The sequence below is a fragment of the Dipodomys spectabilis genome, unplaced genomic scaffold (genome assembly GCF_019054845.1).
Source record: "Dipodomys spectabilis isolate Male_0828 unplaced genomic scaffold, ASM1905484v1 ptg000411l, whole genome shotgun sequence".
Taxonomy (NCBI): Eukaryota; Metazoa; Chordata; class Mammalia; order Rodentia; family Heteromyidae; genus Dipodomys; species Dipodomys spectabilis.
The window spans coordinates 1,470,160-1,484,383 of NW_024871088.1; the positions used below are offsets into that span (position 1 = coordinate 1,470,160).

Here is a 14,224-nt window from a genome sequence, read left to right on the forward strand (position 1 = left end):
CTTATTTTTTAATTTATTATAATCTTGAACTCCCCAGGAGAATGTAAGCTCCATTCCAATGTCTACAAATGTATCTGCCATATAGTAGCTGCTCCTAATACTTCTTGACTCTTCTTATGCTAACCTTCCAAATATTAATGTGCTTTCTCTTCCCTGCTCAACCTTTTTGTTTCTCCTCTAGAAATCAAATAGGCTATTTTGCCCTCTGGATCCCCCATATCTTGGAAATGAACCCTACCTACATCAACATCTTTGTCACACATTTCACTTCTTCCTCCTTCCTTCCTTAGTGCTTTTTCATGAGAAGAAGATTCCTCATGCAGCTCATAATATAACAAATGAGGCTGTATTTCTACCATTTCAGTACTTGCTAAGTCAGAGATCACAAGAGCAGGAAAAGGGAATAACCAACAGACTCATACCTGTTTCTTAGAACATGAGGGGATCTACTCAGCCCATAGTCCCAAAGCCGTTCCACTGCTGCAATAAAATAATGTCGGGTTCTCTTCTGAAAGCTTCGGGGGCCCTGATTCTCATCTTCACCATAAATGTCAAAATCACCTCTCTTTATTTCTGTTGAGATGGTTTCATCATAGTCAGTTTCTTCTTGCTCTGATTCAAGGGTAGCATGGGTTACTTCCTTTTGGTGATGTTTTAAGACTACTGTGTTTTGAGAGCACAGTCTTCCATCTCTTTCTTGTTTTTTCCAAGTGCCTTCTCTTTGGGGTGAACTTTTTACCTCATTTGCTGCTAATGGGTAATTCATTTCACAAGGGTTCAAGGACAAAATATTGTCCATTGTCTGAAAGGATGTGTTTTTTGGTGAGTTCTCTTTGGATTTCCATTCTTCATTTGGTATCTGGGTAACATATTGGTTATCCAAAGCAAGAGAATCCAGCAGCTCATAGGGAGTCTTTTCAGAGTTTTTGGTTTTCTGAAGAAGGGTCTCTTCCATGAGGTCCACTTGGCTGGGAGATCCATGACTAGTTTCTGTAGGTGTATGATGAATGGAGACTTCAGGAATCAATTCAACTTTGCCAGGTGCTTCAGGCAAAACTCTTTTCAAGAGAACAATGTTCTTCATTTTTTTGTATGAGTTTGTGCCACTTGTCCCCAGGGAGTCAACCTTTCCTTGATCTTCAATGCTCTCCAGTGGTAGGATAGCTAAAGAAAGGTTATTTTTATTAGCTCTTTGTAAGAAATTGCTGCCTTCTTGAGCCCTAGAGCTTTTTGTCCTGAATGTATAGTCTGAAGCTAGAAAATGAGAAGAGTTCTCTTGGGATGGTATCCTCATCAGATCCACAGATATGATTAATGGAAATGCTGATATATTTCCAATGGGTAATGCAGAGTTACTAGTCTGAGTGGTGCCATTGCTCATGAAAATACCTGGTAATGGAGACTGAGTAATGGCCTTTTCTCCATTCTTGTTGTACTCTATCTGTGTAAGGAGGCCCTGGGTTGAATATTTCATGTTTGGGGTTGAAGTGCCATCTACAATGTATCCCTTTTCAAGCTCTGTTTCTTGTAGAGGGAATCTGTGTTTTTTTAGAGCCTGTTTACCATACTGAGCAATAATGTTCTTCTGGCTTATATTAGGAGACATTCTTGTGCTTAGATAATTCTCTTCCATCTGTGTGGTTTGATTTCTCAAGCCTTCTATATTTGTTTCCTCTTCCTCACTTCTTTTTGAGAAATGGGTCACGTGAATCTCTGCTGTATTTGTTGAATCACTTTTTGATCTCATATCTTGAAGTATTGGTGCATATGCCTTTACATTTAAACTTAAATTTTGCCTTGGGCTTAGTAAGAAAAGGTTCTTCAAGACATTCTTAGTGCCAGTCAGTGCATACACCTGAGACAAAACTACATTCTCTTGTGTTAGTGCATCATCCCTTTCTGTCTCTTCCTGTAAAGTTTTTACTTGGTCATATGTATCTTTTTTTTGTATATTCACCAAGGCCGTTAGTGATACACTGTCATTGCTTGGAAAAATTATCTCTTTGGGTCTCGTGTTTCTTGTAATTTCATCTTCTTCTACTACCACTTTCCTCTTCTCTGACAGAAATCTCTGATCTGTTATAGACTTTTCTAATCCTAAGGATAGCAACTGCTTTAGAGTAGGTATGTGTCCAGAATTCAGGGAGTTCTTTCCATGCATACTTTTTATCCAGTTTGCTGATTCCAGATCTTCTGCATTTGGCAACACAGGGCCCTCTTTTATTTGATTATCTATTTCCATATTTTTTGATGTAGTAGTTTTATTTGATACATGATTTACTGACAGAACCGTAGTATTTTTATCTACAAGCATTTCAACAGGAACCGAAGTTGTCACTTGTTGAAAATTAGTGTTCCTTTTTAATATAGAATCTTGCCAGGCTGATGTGATATTTTCAATTAATGTTGGGCTATCAGTGTGAGCTTTTCTATCAGTTACTGAATGAGTAGATGCTTTATTTGTTTTTATTAAAGAGGTATTAACTTTGAATAAATCATTATCTTTGGTTAACAACATGGGTCCAGTTGACCTTTTTTCCTTGTGTAACCTATCAATCACAATTGATGATGCGTTTTTCCCTAGTGAACTTTCTTGACTATTTGTTAAAGCTGCTTCTAGTGACTTGGAATCATTGTTTTTTTCACTCAAATTCACAAGTATACCAGTGTCAATAAATGGAGATGGCTTTTTGCCAAATACAGTGCTGATTAACTGACTATTAATGTGAACTGATATATTTGGGGATCCTAAGGAACCTGCCTTTTCAGGACTTGCTGCTAAATTACTTGATAGAATTGTTGAAGTTACTAGGTGTTTTGGTAAACTAGAAACTTTCAAATCAAGTTTTTTTAAGTCTGATTCCATAGCTGTTTCCACATTCTTATTTGAGCTTAATTGGATGTTTGGCGTGGGAGTAAATACTATGCCTCCACTGTGATGGAGTTCTGGCATGAAGTCTGCCACTTCATATGGGCCTTCATTATTGTCTGTTGGACCAGGTAAATGATCATCAGGAATAGTCTCATATATGGTTTCTTGGAGATCTGACAGGGATAATCCAGTTGGAGTAGGACCCTGTCCCAAGGGCCTCAAAAAATCACTGGAGGACACATTTTGTATTTTAACCATCCCTATTCTTTCTCCAGATTGTGGGTCAACCTTCTCTATGTTGTTTTCTGGCATTGTAGTAGCTTTTAATTTCTTTTTCCTAGTGCTAGGTTGCCTTGAATTCTGGGAGAAGCTTCTGGGTTCGAGAGCATTGTTTTCACTCAGCAAATATGCTGAAATATCTTCATAAATATCCTCATAATAATCACCAATATTCCTGTAACAACTAGAAACCTTCAGTAAGGCGGTCATGCCTCTGTTCCGAAAGTCTGAGTTGTGGCACCCCAGAACCCACACACCTGGAGATGAAAAGAATAAGACTGGTTACTCATAACTCAGGTTCTAAGTAAGATCTATTTTAGAGGTTCTTTTCTATACCTAGATAAATGTGAAACTAATAGGAAAGTCCATTATAGCTCAAGTCTTGTGTTAAAGCTCTGACAAATGTAACCATCCAACTATGGTTTGGGTTTTTTTTTTTAATTTTGCCTTGCTATTCTTCTTCTTCTTCCTTTTTTTTGCCGTTCATGGGGCTTGAACTCTTGGCCTGGGCACTGTTCCTCAGCTCTTCAACTCAAGGGTAACACTCTACCACTTGAGCCACAGCACTACTTCCAGTTTTCTGGTGGCTAAATGGAGATAAGAGTCTCACAGACTTTCCTGCCCAGGCTGGCTTTGAACCACAATCCTCAGATCTCAGCCTCCTGAATAGCTAGGATTGCAGGCGTGGGCCACCAGTGCCCAGCTTGCCTTGATATTCTTGTGCATTGCCAGTTTGTGACCATAACAAGCAAGAGCTGTAATTAAAAATGAATAGATATTGGGATAAATATACAACAGTGAAGAGCTCAATAGTCACACAAGTTCTTTGATGATGACAAGGATTTAATTTAGGAAGGTTTGTATATATACCTGATATAACAAGTTATAAAGTCAGATTTCCATGGTTCAGATCCTAGCTCTATCTATCATTCACCACATTCATGACATTGAGGAAGTCACTTAACTTCTTTGAACTCCAGTTTTCTAATCTTCAGTAAGACTTAATAGTATATCCCATCATATAATGCACGGAAATCATATAACATACATGCTATGGTTCGCAAATAATTTGTCTCCCTAGATTCTATGTGATTAAAAGCTTCATTCCAATTAGGGTAGCATTAGGAGGTGGTGGAACCTTAGGACATTTGGGAGAATGCCCTTAGGAAGGATTAAGGTAATTCTTTCATGACCTCAAGGTAGTTCTTAACAGAGAGGGTTATTACAAAAGCCTGAGCCTGTTCCATCCATTTATTTCTACTTTCTGGTATGAGATGTGATCCTTCCTCCACATGTATTCTACCATGTGCTGTTTGTCATAGGGCACTAACCAGAGTCTGTTCCATGCCATCCTGAGTTTTTAGTATCTTATTTTCTTCATAAATAGCTTTCCTAGGGGAAATAGCTATGCATTCATCATTATAGGGAAGGAAAACTGACTTACACATATTAGTATCCACTGATAGCAGTTTTCAGGATACGTAAGCACAATAGCACAGCAATTGGGTCTAGGGCATATCTAATATAAAATACCATGGTAATACTATGAATATTAAATTTCTACCATAGGCAGGATTAGCTGAGTGAAGGAATGTAATACATTAAAATAGGCAATTCTGGGTGGTAAAGTAGTGTATAAAGTGCATAAAGGATAAGTTACCTAGATAATACTTTAAAATTTTTGCCATCTTGCATAGTCTTTGCAGACAAGATCTTAATTTCATATGTCCCTTCCAAGAGAAGCCTCTATTCTACAGAGCCATATGAGATGGTGGCATGTCCAGGAAAAACGTTTCTATAGTCAATCCTGAATGTTGCATTCTGCATGCCATCAAATTATTTATAAAGTGGAAAAGGAGAATAAAAACATTTTCTAATGTTAAATACACAGAACATCCACTAATTCAGTTAATCTCAGGAAGCAATTACAGAATTTTCATGATCAAAATAAAGGAGAATCAATAAAACATGTGAGGTAGGAACCAAGAACTTAGCCTGAGGTGAAAAAAGGTCCCAAGTTGATAACTAAGCCTCAGGTCTAGAAAAAATCCAAACAAGACTGGAGCATATTCAGACCATAACATTACCCCAAAATTTATATTAGATCATGGAGGCAGGAAACTGGTCTCTATACTGTATTTGGTTATCTATTGTATTGATTCTTTCATAAAATAATCTGCTTCTTTTTAAGCTCTTATATTTAAATTTATGAATTAATGATACTGTTGGAGGTGTGTGTGTGTGTATGTGTGTGAAAGTGTGTGTGTGCACGCGCGCACACGCGTTGGTCTGATCCTGGGGCTTGAACTCGGCCAGGGCGCTGTCCCTGAACTTTTGTGCTCAAGGCTAGTGATCCACTACTTGAGCCACTACTTCACTTCTGGCTTTTTGGTGTTTCTCGGACTTTCCTGCCCAGGCTAGCTTTGGACTGCAATCCTCACATCTTGTAGCCGTTATAGTGTTTTAAATTTATTTTGGCCACTGATGTAATATAAGAAGTTAATCTCATTACAAAATTCAACCAATGTGTATGTAACTATTTTTTTCTTTTGGTTGTGGGGCTTGAACTCAGAGCCTGGGCACTGTCCCTGAGCTCTTTTGCTCAATGCTAACTTTCTACCACTTTGAGCCATAGCTTCACTTTCGGTTTTCTGGTGGTTAGTTAGAGATAAGAGTCTCAAGGACTTTCTTGCCTGGGCTGGCTTTGAACCACAGTCCTCAGATCTCAGCCTCCTAAGTAGCCAGGATTACAGTTGCGAGCCACCCACACCTGACTTGTAACTAAAGTCTCTTAATTATCGTTTCCAAATCCCAGGCCTCTGTCAGAATAAAGCCCTGCTATCTTTGGTCAGTCCTTTCTTGTTTGCTTATTGTGGTTCATTTCTCTTATGTTCACCTAGTTGCTATTTTCCTTGGTATATGGTAGGAATTAGTTTGGTCTCGGGTATAACAATGGAATTTTAAGTGTCACAAACCCTAATTAAGTCATTTATTTCATTTCTAATCCTGTTCTATACTGACCCAGCACAGTAATTTATTCTATATGTTAACAATCTTGATCAGGTCATATTCATATGTTCTTTGAGGATAAGAGAAAATAGCAACATTTAACCTATAAAAAATAGTGTAGAACAAAAAGAGAACTGTAAATCCTAATGGAAAGTGAAAGCAGAAAGGTTGGTATATTAAAATCAATACAAGACACAGTTTCCACAAGTTAAGACCATAGAGTGTATATATAGAGTGAAATGGTAATTCATCTGGATGAAATAGAAAAAAATGGAAGAGTTGGACACTGGTGGCTCATGCCTGTAATCCTAGCTACTAAGGAGGCTGAGATCTAAGAATTGCAGTTCAAAGTCAGCCCAGGAAGGAAAGTCCATGAGACTCTTATCTGCAGTTAACCACCAGAAAACCAGAAATGGCTAGCTTTGAGCAAAAGAGCTCAGGGACAGCACCCAGTCCCTGAGTTTAAGCCCCATGATCAACAAAAAAAGAAGAAAGAATTATAAGGAAGTATTACTTAATTGAAGATGACCAGTTTCTGAATGTGTATTCTGATAAAAATTTATTCACAAAAGCAGGCATCTAGCCAAGAGCCATACTGAGCCGGCTCCTGGTGTAGCTGGTCACCTTCAGTGTCTTTAATGAAACTTCAAAAGATGACCTGTTTTTAACATAGTGGACAAAAGCTTTTTTCCACTTTTTTCCTGTTCATTTCTTTCTTTCTTTCTTTCTTTCTTTCTTTCTTTCTTTCTTTCTTTCTTTCTTTCTTTCTTTCTTTCTTTCTTTCTTTCTTTCTTTCTTTCTTTCTTTCTTTCTTTCTTTCTTTCTTTCTTTCTTTCTTTCTTGCCAGTCATGGGGCTTGAACTTGGGGCCTGGGTGCTGTCCCTTGGCTCTTTCACACAAGGCTAGTGCTCTACTTCTTTGACCCACAGAGCCATTTCTTTTCCTTTTCATTTCAGAAATCATCCCAGAGACAGAACACAAACTCTACATTCAATCAAACTAATAAAAATCCTGATGCTAAGAAAATACAAAATAGTGTAAGTGCAATCAATGTCAAAAAGGTATTAGAAGATCCAGAGAGTGGCTACTTATGGCTTGCATATTTCAGAAAAGTCCAGGAGGGCATATTTTTTAGTAGTGTCAAACTTTGATTTAAAATATTTATTACAAAAATGAGATCAAGGTATACAAGCTATTATCAGTGACTTTGCTGGACTTCTTTCAACACAAGCCTCAAGAAATAGACCCAAGCAAATAATTATCTACTCTAGCCACTTTTGCAGTAAAGTTTGTTTTGTAAATGATGGACGGAAGGAAATACAAACAACCCTACAACCTTGATCTTGATGGACTTGAGAGAAATTATACTGACAATATAATCACCTGTCAAAGAAAGAAATCCTGCTAGCTTGACTCCTGAGGAATGGATTAAAAATATGGCATATAAGCACAATGGAATTTTTACTCAGCCATAAAGAAGAATGAAATTGTGTTATTTGCTGGAAAGTGATAGAACTGAATATCATCATATTAAGTAAAATAAGCCAGTCCCAAAAGACAAGTATCTCATGAAACTAGTAGAAAACAAAATGAAACAAAAACAAGGTCATAAAAGTAAGTAGGGGACTACTAGAAGTAAAAATGAAGTAGATGTAGAGTACATTAGAGGACGTTAATATGACGAAAGTACATCATATGTACATATGGAAATAGGATGAAACCCTTTACTATGTACAATTTAACATAAACCAGCAAAATCATTAAAAATGTGAAAAGTATATAAATGGCTATTGAAACAATCATAACAGTTGATGAAAGGATAAAATAAATAACTAACCTGGATTTTCCATTGACATGAAGACAGTTTCCCCTGAGAATGGGAATAGGGTAAGTGTATCTTCATAGACCATTTTATGTTTGAAGGTATATCCAGAGATGAAGACAGATAAGAAGTCAGTCTGTGCTCCAACACTCAGAATGTACCAGTATGCCACCTCATGCAAACAAACTGATAACTGCAAGCTATCAAAAACATAGCCATTTATGCCTGCAAATGCAATAGGGAACAAGAGGTTTAGCAGTATCCTGGATTTATTCTTTGGATTATGATTGTCATGATATAATTAGAACTCATTATATTTTATGCCCATCACCTCCTAGGAAGAGATAGCCTTATCCCTATCCAACCAAAGATAGCATTATCCCTCTTGCTTCACAGGCTAGGCCCTCAGTCCTAACAAAGAGAGTCATAGACCATCATGTAACGATGGATTTGAATACTTTATCGGGTGAGGGGGCAGTTTAATGAGGGAGCAAGTATTTGTATTATCTCAGCTATTTCCCTACAAACTGTTTATTGTTTGCAGGGAAGAAATAGAAACTTACACAGAGAAACCAGAAACTTGGCCAACTAATTAGTGTTAACCTCTGGTGATCATTATAAACCTCTAATGATGCTATAAATTCAAGGAAATAAAACATTAGATGTTTGTCTAGTTCCCTGTATGGAAGGAAGAAATAAAATACGTAAAATGCAGTGTTGGTTGGTGCAACTGGAATGTCAGCTAGCAGTTACAGAAATGTATCAGTGTGAAATAGCTAGAATTTCATAATGTCACTCTGGTTATGTAAGAATAAATATTCATAGGAAATATATAATGAAGTATAAAGAAATATAATGGCATGATATCTGCAACTTGTATCAAGTGGAAAATAAGTAGTAAAAGTACATATGGCTAGGTACCAGTGACTCACACCTGTAACTTAGCTACTGAGGAGGATGAGATCTGAGGATTATGGTTTGAAGCCAGCCAAAGCAGGAAAGTCCATGAGACTCTTTAAAAATGTTTCTTTTAATTATCTTCAAATAATTGTACAAAGGAGCTGCCATTCTACAAAACAGTTTATGAATACAATATGTTTTGATCAATGTTACCCCTTTCAACATCTCACCCATCCCATCCAACCCTCTCTTTTCTTAATTTTGTAGAATATACATTGAATTTTTGAGTGCATTAGCCCCCCCACCCTCCATGACCATCTGTTCTCCAATTCACCATCTGAAAGCAGGAAGGAAGTGGAAGTGAGCAAAAAAACTCAGGGATAGCACCCAGACCTTGAGCTCAAACCCCAGGACTGGCATAAAAAAATATGTATATAGAGAAAATGATAAAGCTGATTTAGCAAAATGTTAAAAATTGGTAAACCTGGGTAAAAAGTATATACATGTTCTCAGTATAAATTTAAAACATCTTAAGTTTTAAATCACTGGAAATTAAAGAGCTAAGCAGAAGTAACACTGGCTTTAAGGGATATTGTTTCTGAGGTTCTTTTTCATACAGATATCCCTCCACCCATTTTATAAACTTTTTTCTACTCTTTCAAGTGCAGTAATCAATGGTCAGAGAGTATATTGCTTTGAATAAATAATTAAAAAATAAGACAGGCTTAGGTCTGTAATCTTAGCTACTCAGGAACCTTAGATATGTGGGTCCCTGTTTAAAGCCAGCCTGAGTAGACAAATCCAAGAGACTCAATTCTAATTAACTAGCAAAAAGCTGGAAGTGGCTTAAAAATGAAAATGTAACTGAAGGGACTAAAAACCTAAAAAGTTTTAGAGGAATAGACTATGAATCTGAATGATAACAGGCCACTACTAGTAGAAATTTAAGCTAAGCCATAGAACCGGTGGCTCACACCTGTAATCCTAGCTACTCAGGAGGCTGAGATCTGAAGATCGCAGTTCAAAACCAGCCTGGGCAGGAAAGTCTGTGAAACTCTTATCTCCAATTAAATACCAGAAAACTGGAAGTGATGCTGTGGCTCAAGTGGTAGTGCACTTGCCTTGAGCTGAAGAGCTCAGGGACAGCACCCAGGCCCAGAGTTCAAGCACCACAACCACCACCAACAACAGAAAAAGAAATTTAAGCTAAATACATGGCTCAACTTGAAGCTAAAGGGCTAAACTTTCAGAAAAGATGCACAGAATTAAGTAAGTCACATACTGGCAGGTGAGTATAACCAATAATATGACTTTTTAGGGCTTTTGGACAGTCTTTGCATGCATTTTGTTCAGGATTTTAGTTTCATTTAGGGAATAAATGGGATGAAGTTTGTTTATTCTGTCTTAAACAGATTCAAAATTTCAAAAGGCATGCATTTTTGTTTTAATGGGTGGAGTACAGTCTTCCAAAAGACTATACTAGCCAGGTGCTGATGGTTCACACTGTAATACTAACACTTAGGAGGTTGAGATCTGAGAATCACAGTTTAAAGCTATTCCTGGCAGGACGGTTTGTGAGATTCATCTCCAATTAAGCACCTAAAGAGCTGGAAGTGGTAGAGCACTAGCCTTGAGGAAAAAAAAAGTGCAGGGACAGGCTCAGGCCCTGAGTTCAAGCCCCAGGAGAGAGAGAGAAAGAGAGAGAGAGAGAGAAAGACACACACACATGGGGGGGGGGGGCGAGGAAGGGAAGGGAGAGGGGAGAGGGAAGAGAAAATACTAGCTATCCACTAGCATTTTGAGAGAATATTCTTTGATTTATAGGCCCTCTAGTGGTCATAATTTCTACTTCATTTATTTTGCCTTTCCTGGTAGGGTAGTGAGATTATAACCATGCTTTTAACTATTCAGACGTGTATGTATAAACAATTTACAAATGTATTTGATAGACTGAATTATGTCCTAATTCCCAAGACTTCAAAGTGTGACTGTTTTTGAAGATGAGTCTTTAAAGATACAATTAGTTAAAATAAGGTCAGTGGGATGTGCAGTAACCTTATAAGAAGAGATTATAATGCAGTCAGCCAGGAACATAGGGAAGACCATGTGAGGATACAGAGAGAGACAACCTCTGCAAGTCAAAGAAGAAAGTAAGCCTACCAGCACCTTCCAGCTTCCAGAACTGTGAGAACATAAGTCTCTGATATAAACATGGAGAAAATATGTTTTTAAATGAATTAATTGGGCATGCAATAATTGGAAAGCTATAATATGGGTGGTAAGAAAGAGGATGCAGCCAAGTAAACATTGAAAGAAAAAAATGTGACTACATTTTAAAAATATGAATGATAAGCTCATTTGTGCACTTGATTATACATTTGCAGATAACAAGTTTTAAAGAAACATTACTTGCATGATTCTTGATCTCCTTCACTATCTTGGTATTTTTTGGTGGTGTCCATTTTCCTTTATACAACATCCATTGTATGTAAGTGGTACTTTACTCACTGTGCATTATGTTTGAGGCCTGGAACTCTGGATCCTTTGGCTGCACTGCAGCTGTGTTGGAGAGGAAGTGCTGCATATTCTCCGTGAGGTACCAGCTTTGATTTTCATCAAATACAGAAAACAGGATGACATTTCTCTTGTCTGACATCATCTGTTAATTACATGTATTGAAAAAGAGAACGAAATGATATTGTGAGTGAGGAAGTGAAATTCTGTGATGGAATACACTAATCCTCTGGTTCAAATTGCATTTCCTCTTGAGTTGTTGGGGAGTCATGTCAGGAGAGGGGCTCAAAGACCTCTGTCTGGGATAGCACAAGACACTGCAATTTTATATTTCCAAATCTCAATCCCAACATCACATTCACTAAACCAAAGGACCATCCAGTGAATCTGTATGTACCCATGAAACTATGCAGGACTGAGACTCAAATTCCCATTTGCAGACAGGGAGTACTGGAGCGAGGACTGCAAGCTGTGAGGCAGCGATGCCACAGTGAGTCTGCAGGTCTACTACTGCCCAGCACAAGTACAGTGAGGAATGGGTTGAGGTATGAACACCATGCCAAATGGAAAGACAGAGCCACCTAGAATCCTGGGTTCCATTTGATTTGAGCCCAGTGGAGAGATAATTAGAAGTTGGTGCACACCACAGCAATCTGAGAATTGTGTTAGTGGAGTAGAGAAGGAGCTAAGACTGTGCAGGAGCCTGGCAGATGCAAATTTCCATCAATCCAGTGGAGAGAGAACTTGAAAAACATGAGGGCCACAGTGGTCTGAAGCTTGCCCAACTTGCAAAACTGTTTTCTGTTTACCTGTTGTGAGAGCATCTGGCTCCAGCCTTGCACTGAATGGATGGGCACTCTGCCACTGAGCTAAATTCCCAAATCAAACAACCCACTGTGATCTAACCTGTTCAGACTTTTAAAAATGCTCTAGAGAGAATTCACCTACCTTCACAACAAGGAAGAAGAACCAAAGTTTCCTTCCTTCCTTCCTTCCTTCCTTCCTTCCTTCCTTCCTTCCTTCCTTCCTTCCTTCCTTCCTTCCTTCCTTCCTTCCTTCCCTCCCCCCTCCCTCCCTCCCTTCCTCCCTCCTTTCTTCTTTCTCCCCTCTCCCTCCCTCCCTCTCTCTTTCCCTTCCTTTCCTTCCTTCCTTCCTCCCTCCCTCCCTTCCTTCCTATCTGCCTTTCTTTTACTTCTTGCTGGCTTGCTTTCTCTTTATGCATTTCTTTCTTTTGGTGGCACTGGGACTTGAACTAGGACATCATTTGCTAGGTAGGTACTCTACCACTTGAATGACACTTCTATTCCTTAGTGTTTTTTTAATCTTTCTTTTTTAAAGATGCTATTGTGTTTTTGTTTTTTGTTTTTGTTTTTGTTGGTCGTGGGGCTTGAACTCTGGGCCTGAGCACTGTCCTCAGCTCTTCAGCTCAAGACTAGCACTCTACCACTTGAGCTACAGCGCCACTTCTGGTTTTCTGAGTGGTTGATTGGAGATAAGAGTCTCAAGGACTTTCCTGCCTGGGCTGGCTTTGAACTGTGATCCTCAGATCTCAGACTCCTGAGTAGCTAGGATTACAGGCCTGAGCCACCGGCACCCGGCTAAAGATGCTATTGTTGATGTGTTCATATTAACTTTTCTATTTTGTCTTTCTCTGCACATTTCTTACTGTGCTTAGAACAGCTACTTAGAAGTACTGAGAAGCGTGATATATATAACCAGATAGACCTGTATTTGCCATTTTGTATTAGACCTGCTTGAAGAATGCAGCTGCTATTCTACCTGCCCTTGAGCCCCTGACACTCCTGGATGTGGAGCTGAAATTAACGACCCTCTGGCAGGGAGTACCTGACAAAGTACCTGACACATTCCAGACCACTTTCCCGGGCCTAGGATCGGAGATCGTTGCTGCCTGGCAACCACTTCTCCTAAGTTACCCTAGAAGTACTGTCTAATTAGTTTAGAACACAATAGCTCGCTAGGCTGACTAATTATTAGCCCCAGCCCTTTTCCCGCTTTGTACTGTGCCAATCATCCGCTAGAATTATGATTTAAATTTCCCGCGTGGTGTATTGATTCGTTGCCAATACACACTGAGGCCTTACCCCTACCAAAGAACATATAAAAAGTGCTGTAACCCTGTGCTGGGGGCCTCTCTCTGCACTCGGACATCAGTGCACAGAGGGGTCCATGCTCGAGCTCGTCAATAAACGACTCATTGCCACTTGCATTGATCTTTGGTCTCTGGTGGTCTTTTTAGGCGCTTCAAGTCTCTGGGCATTACAGTACTTTTCTGAGTACTTATTTCTTGCTAAAAAGCACTGACTTGGGCCCATGAATTCACCTAAAAGCAAGAGGAAAACCTTCCGAACCTGCCTCCATTTTACATCTGTCTCCTTTACTCGGAGTCTCTCACTCTCGGGTAACCACCCTGAATTCCAGGAAGGACACAACTAGCTGACAACATCTTTATGACAAAGGAATAAAACTACCCCCCAAGGAAAGGATCAGCAGAGCATGGCAAGACAGACCACCCTAGCCTCAAATGAAGACAATTACCTATAATGAATGAGGCTGCACACTGGAGCAGTAGGAATCCTGTCATGGAACCAGACTGCTCCCTTCTCTGGAACCCTCACCAACCAGAATTTAATTATTAATCAGTACCCATTTTGCCTGGGGCTAGGCATACCTCTTGCCCCTTACCCTAATTCTTCTTCTAACTAAACCTAAAACTCATATTTATACCCTGAAGGTGTTGCGAAATGCTGGTTTTGCCTCTTCCCTCCTTTCCTTTCCCCATTACTCATCTCCTATTTGATATATTGGGG

The 14,224-nt window shown here is 39.0% G+C and overlaps 1 protein-coding gene across 2 annotated transcripts in view; it reads right to left on the reverse strand.

Moving 5' to 3' along the window:
• F8 (coagulation factor VIII) overlaps positions 1–14,224 on the reverse strand; it is an 83,909-nt gene that overhangs the window by 37,463 nt on the left and 32,222 nt on the right. The window contains exons 12-15 of one of the 2 annotated variants that reach the window (XM_042667468.1): positions 11,391–11,541; positions 7,998–8,207; positions 1,881–3,408; positions 423–1,841 (exon numbers count right to left, since the gene is read on the reverse strand). In XM_042667468.1, coding sequence (XP_042523402.1) covers positions 423–1,841; positions 1,881–3,408; positions 7,998–8,207; positions 11,391–11,541 — 3,308 coding nt within the window. Of the gene's footprint in view, positions 1–422; positions 3,409–7,997; positions 8,208–11,390; positions 11,542–14,224 lie in introns of both variants that reach the window. The other variant, XM_042667467.1, reaches the window with a different exon arrangement.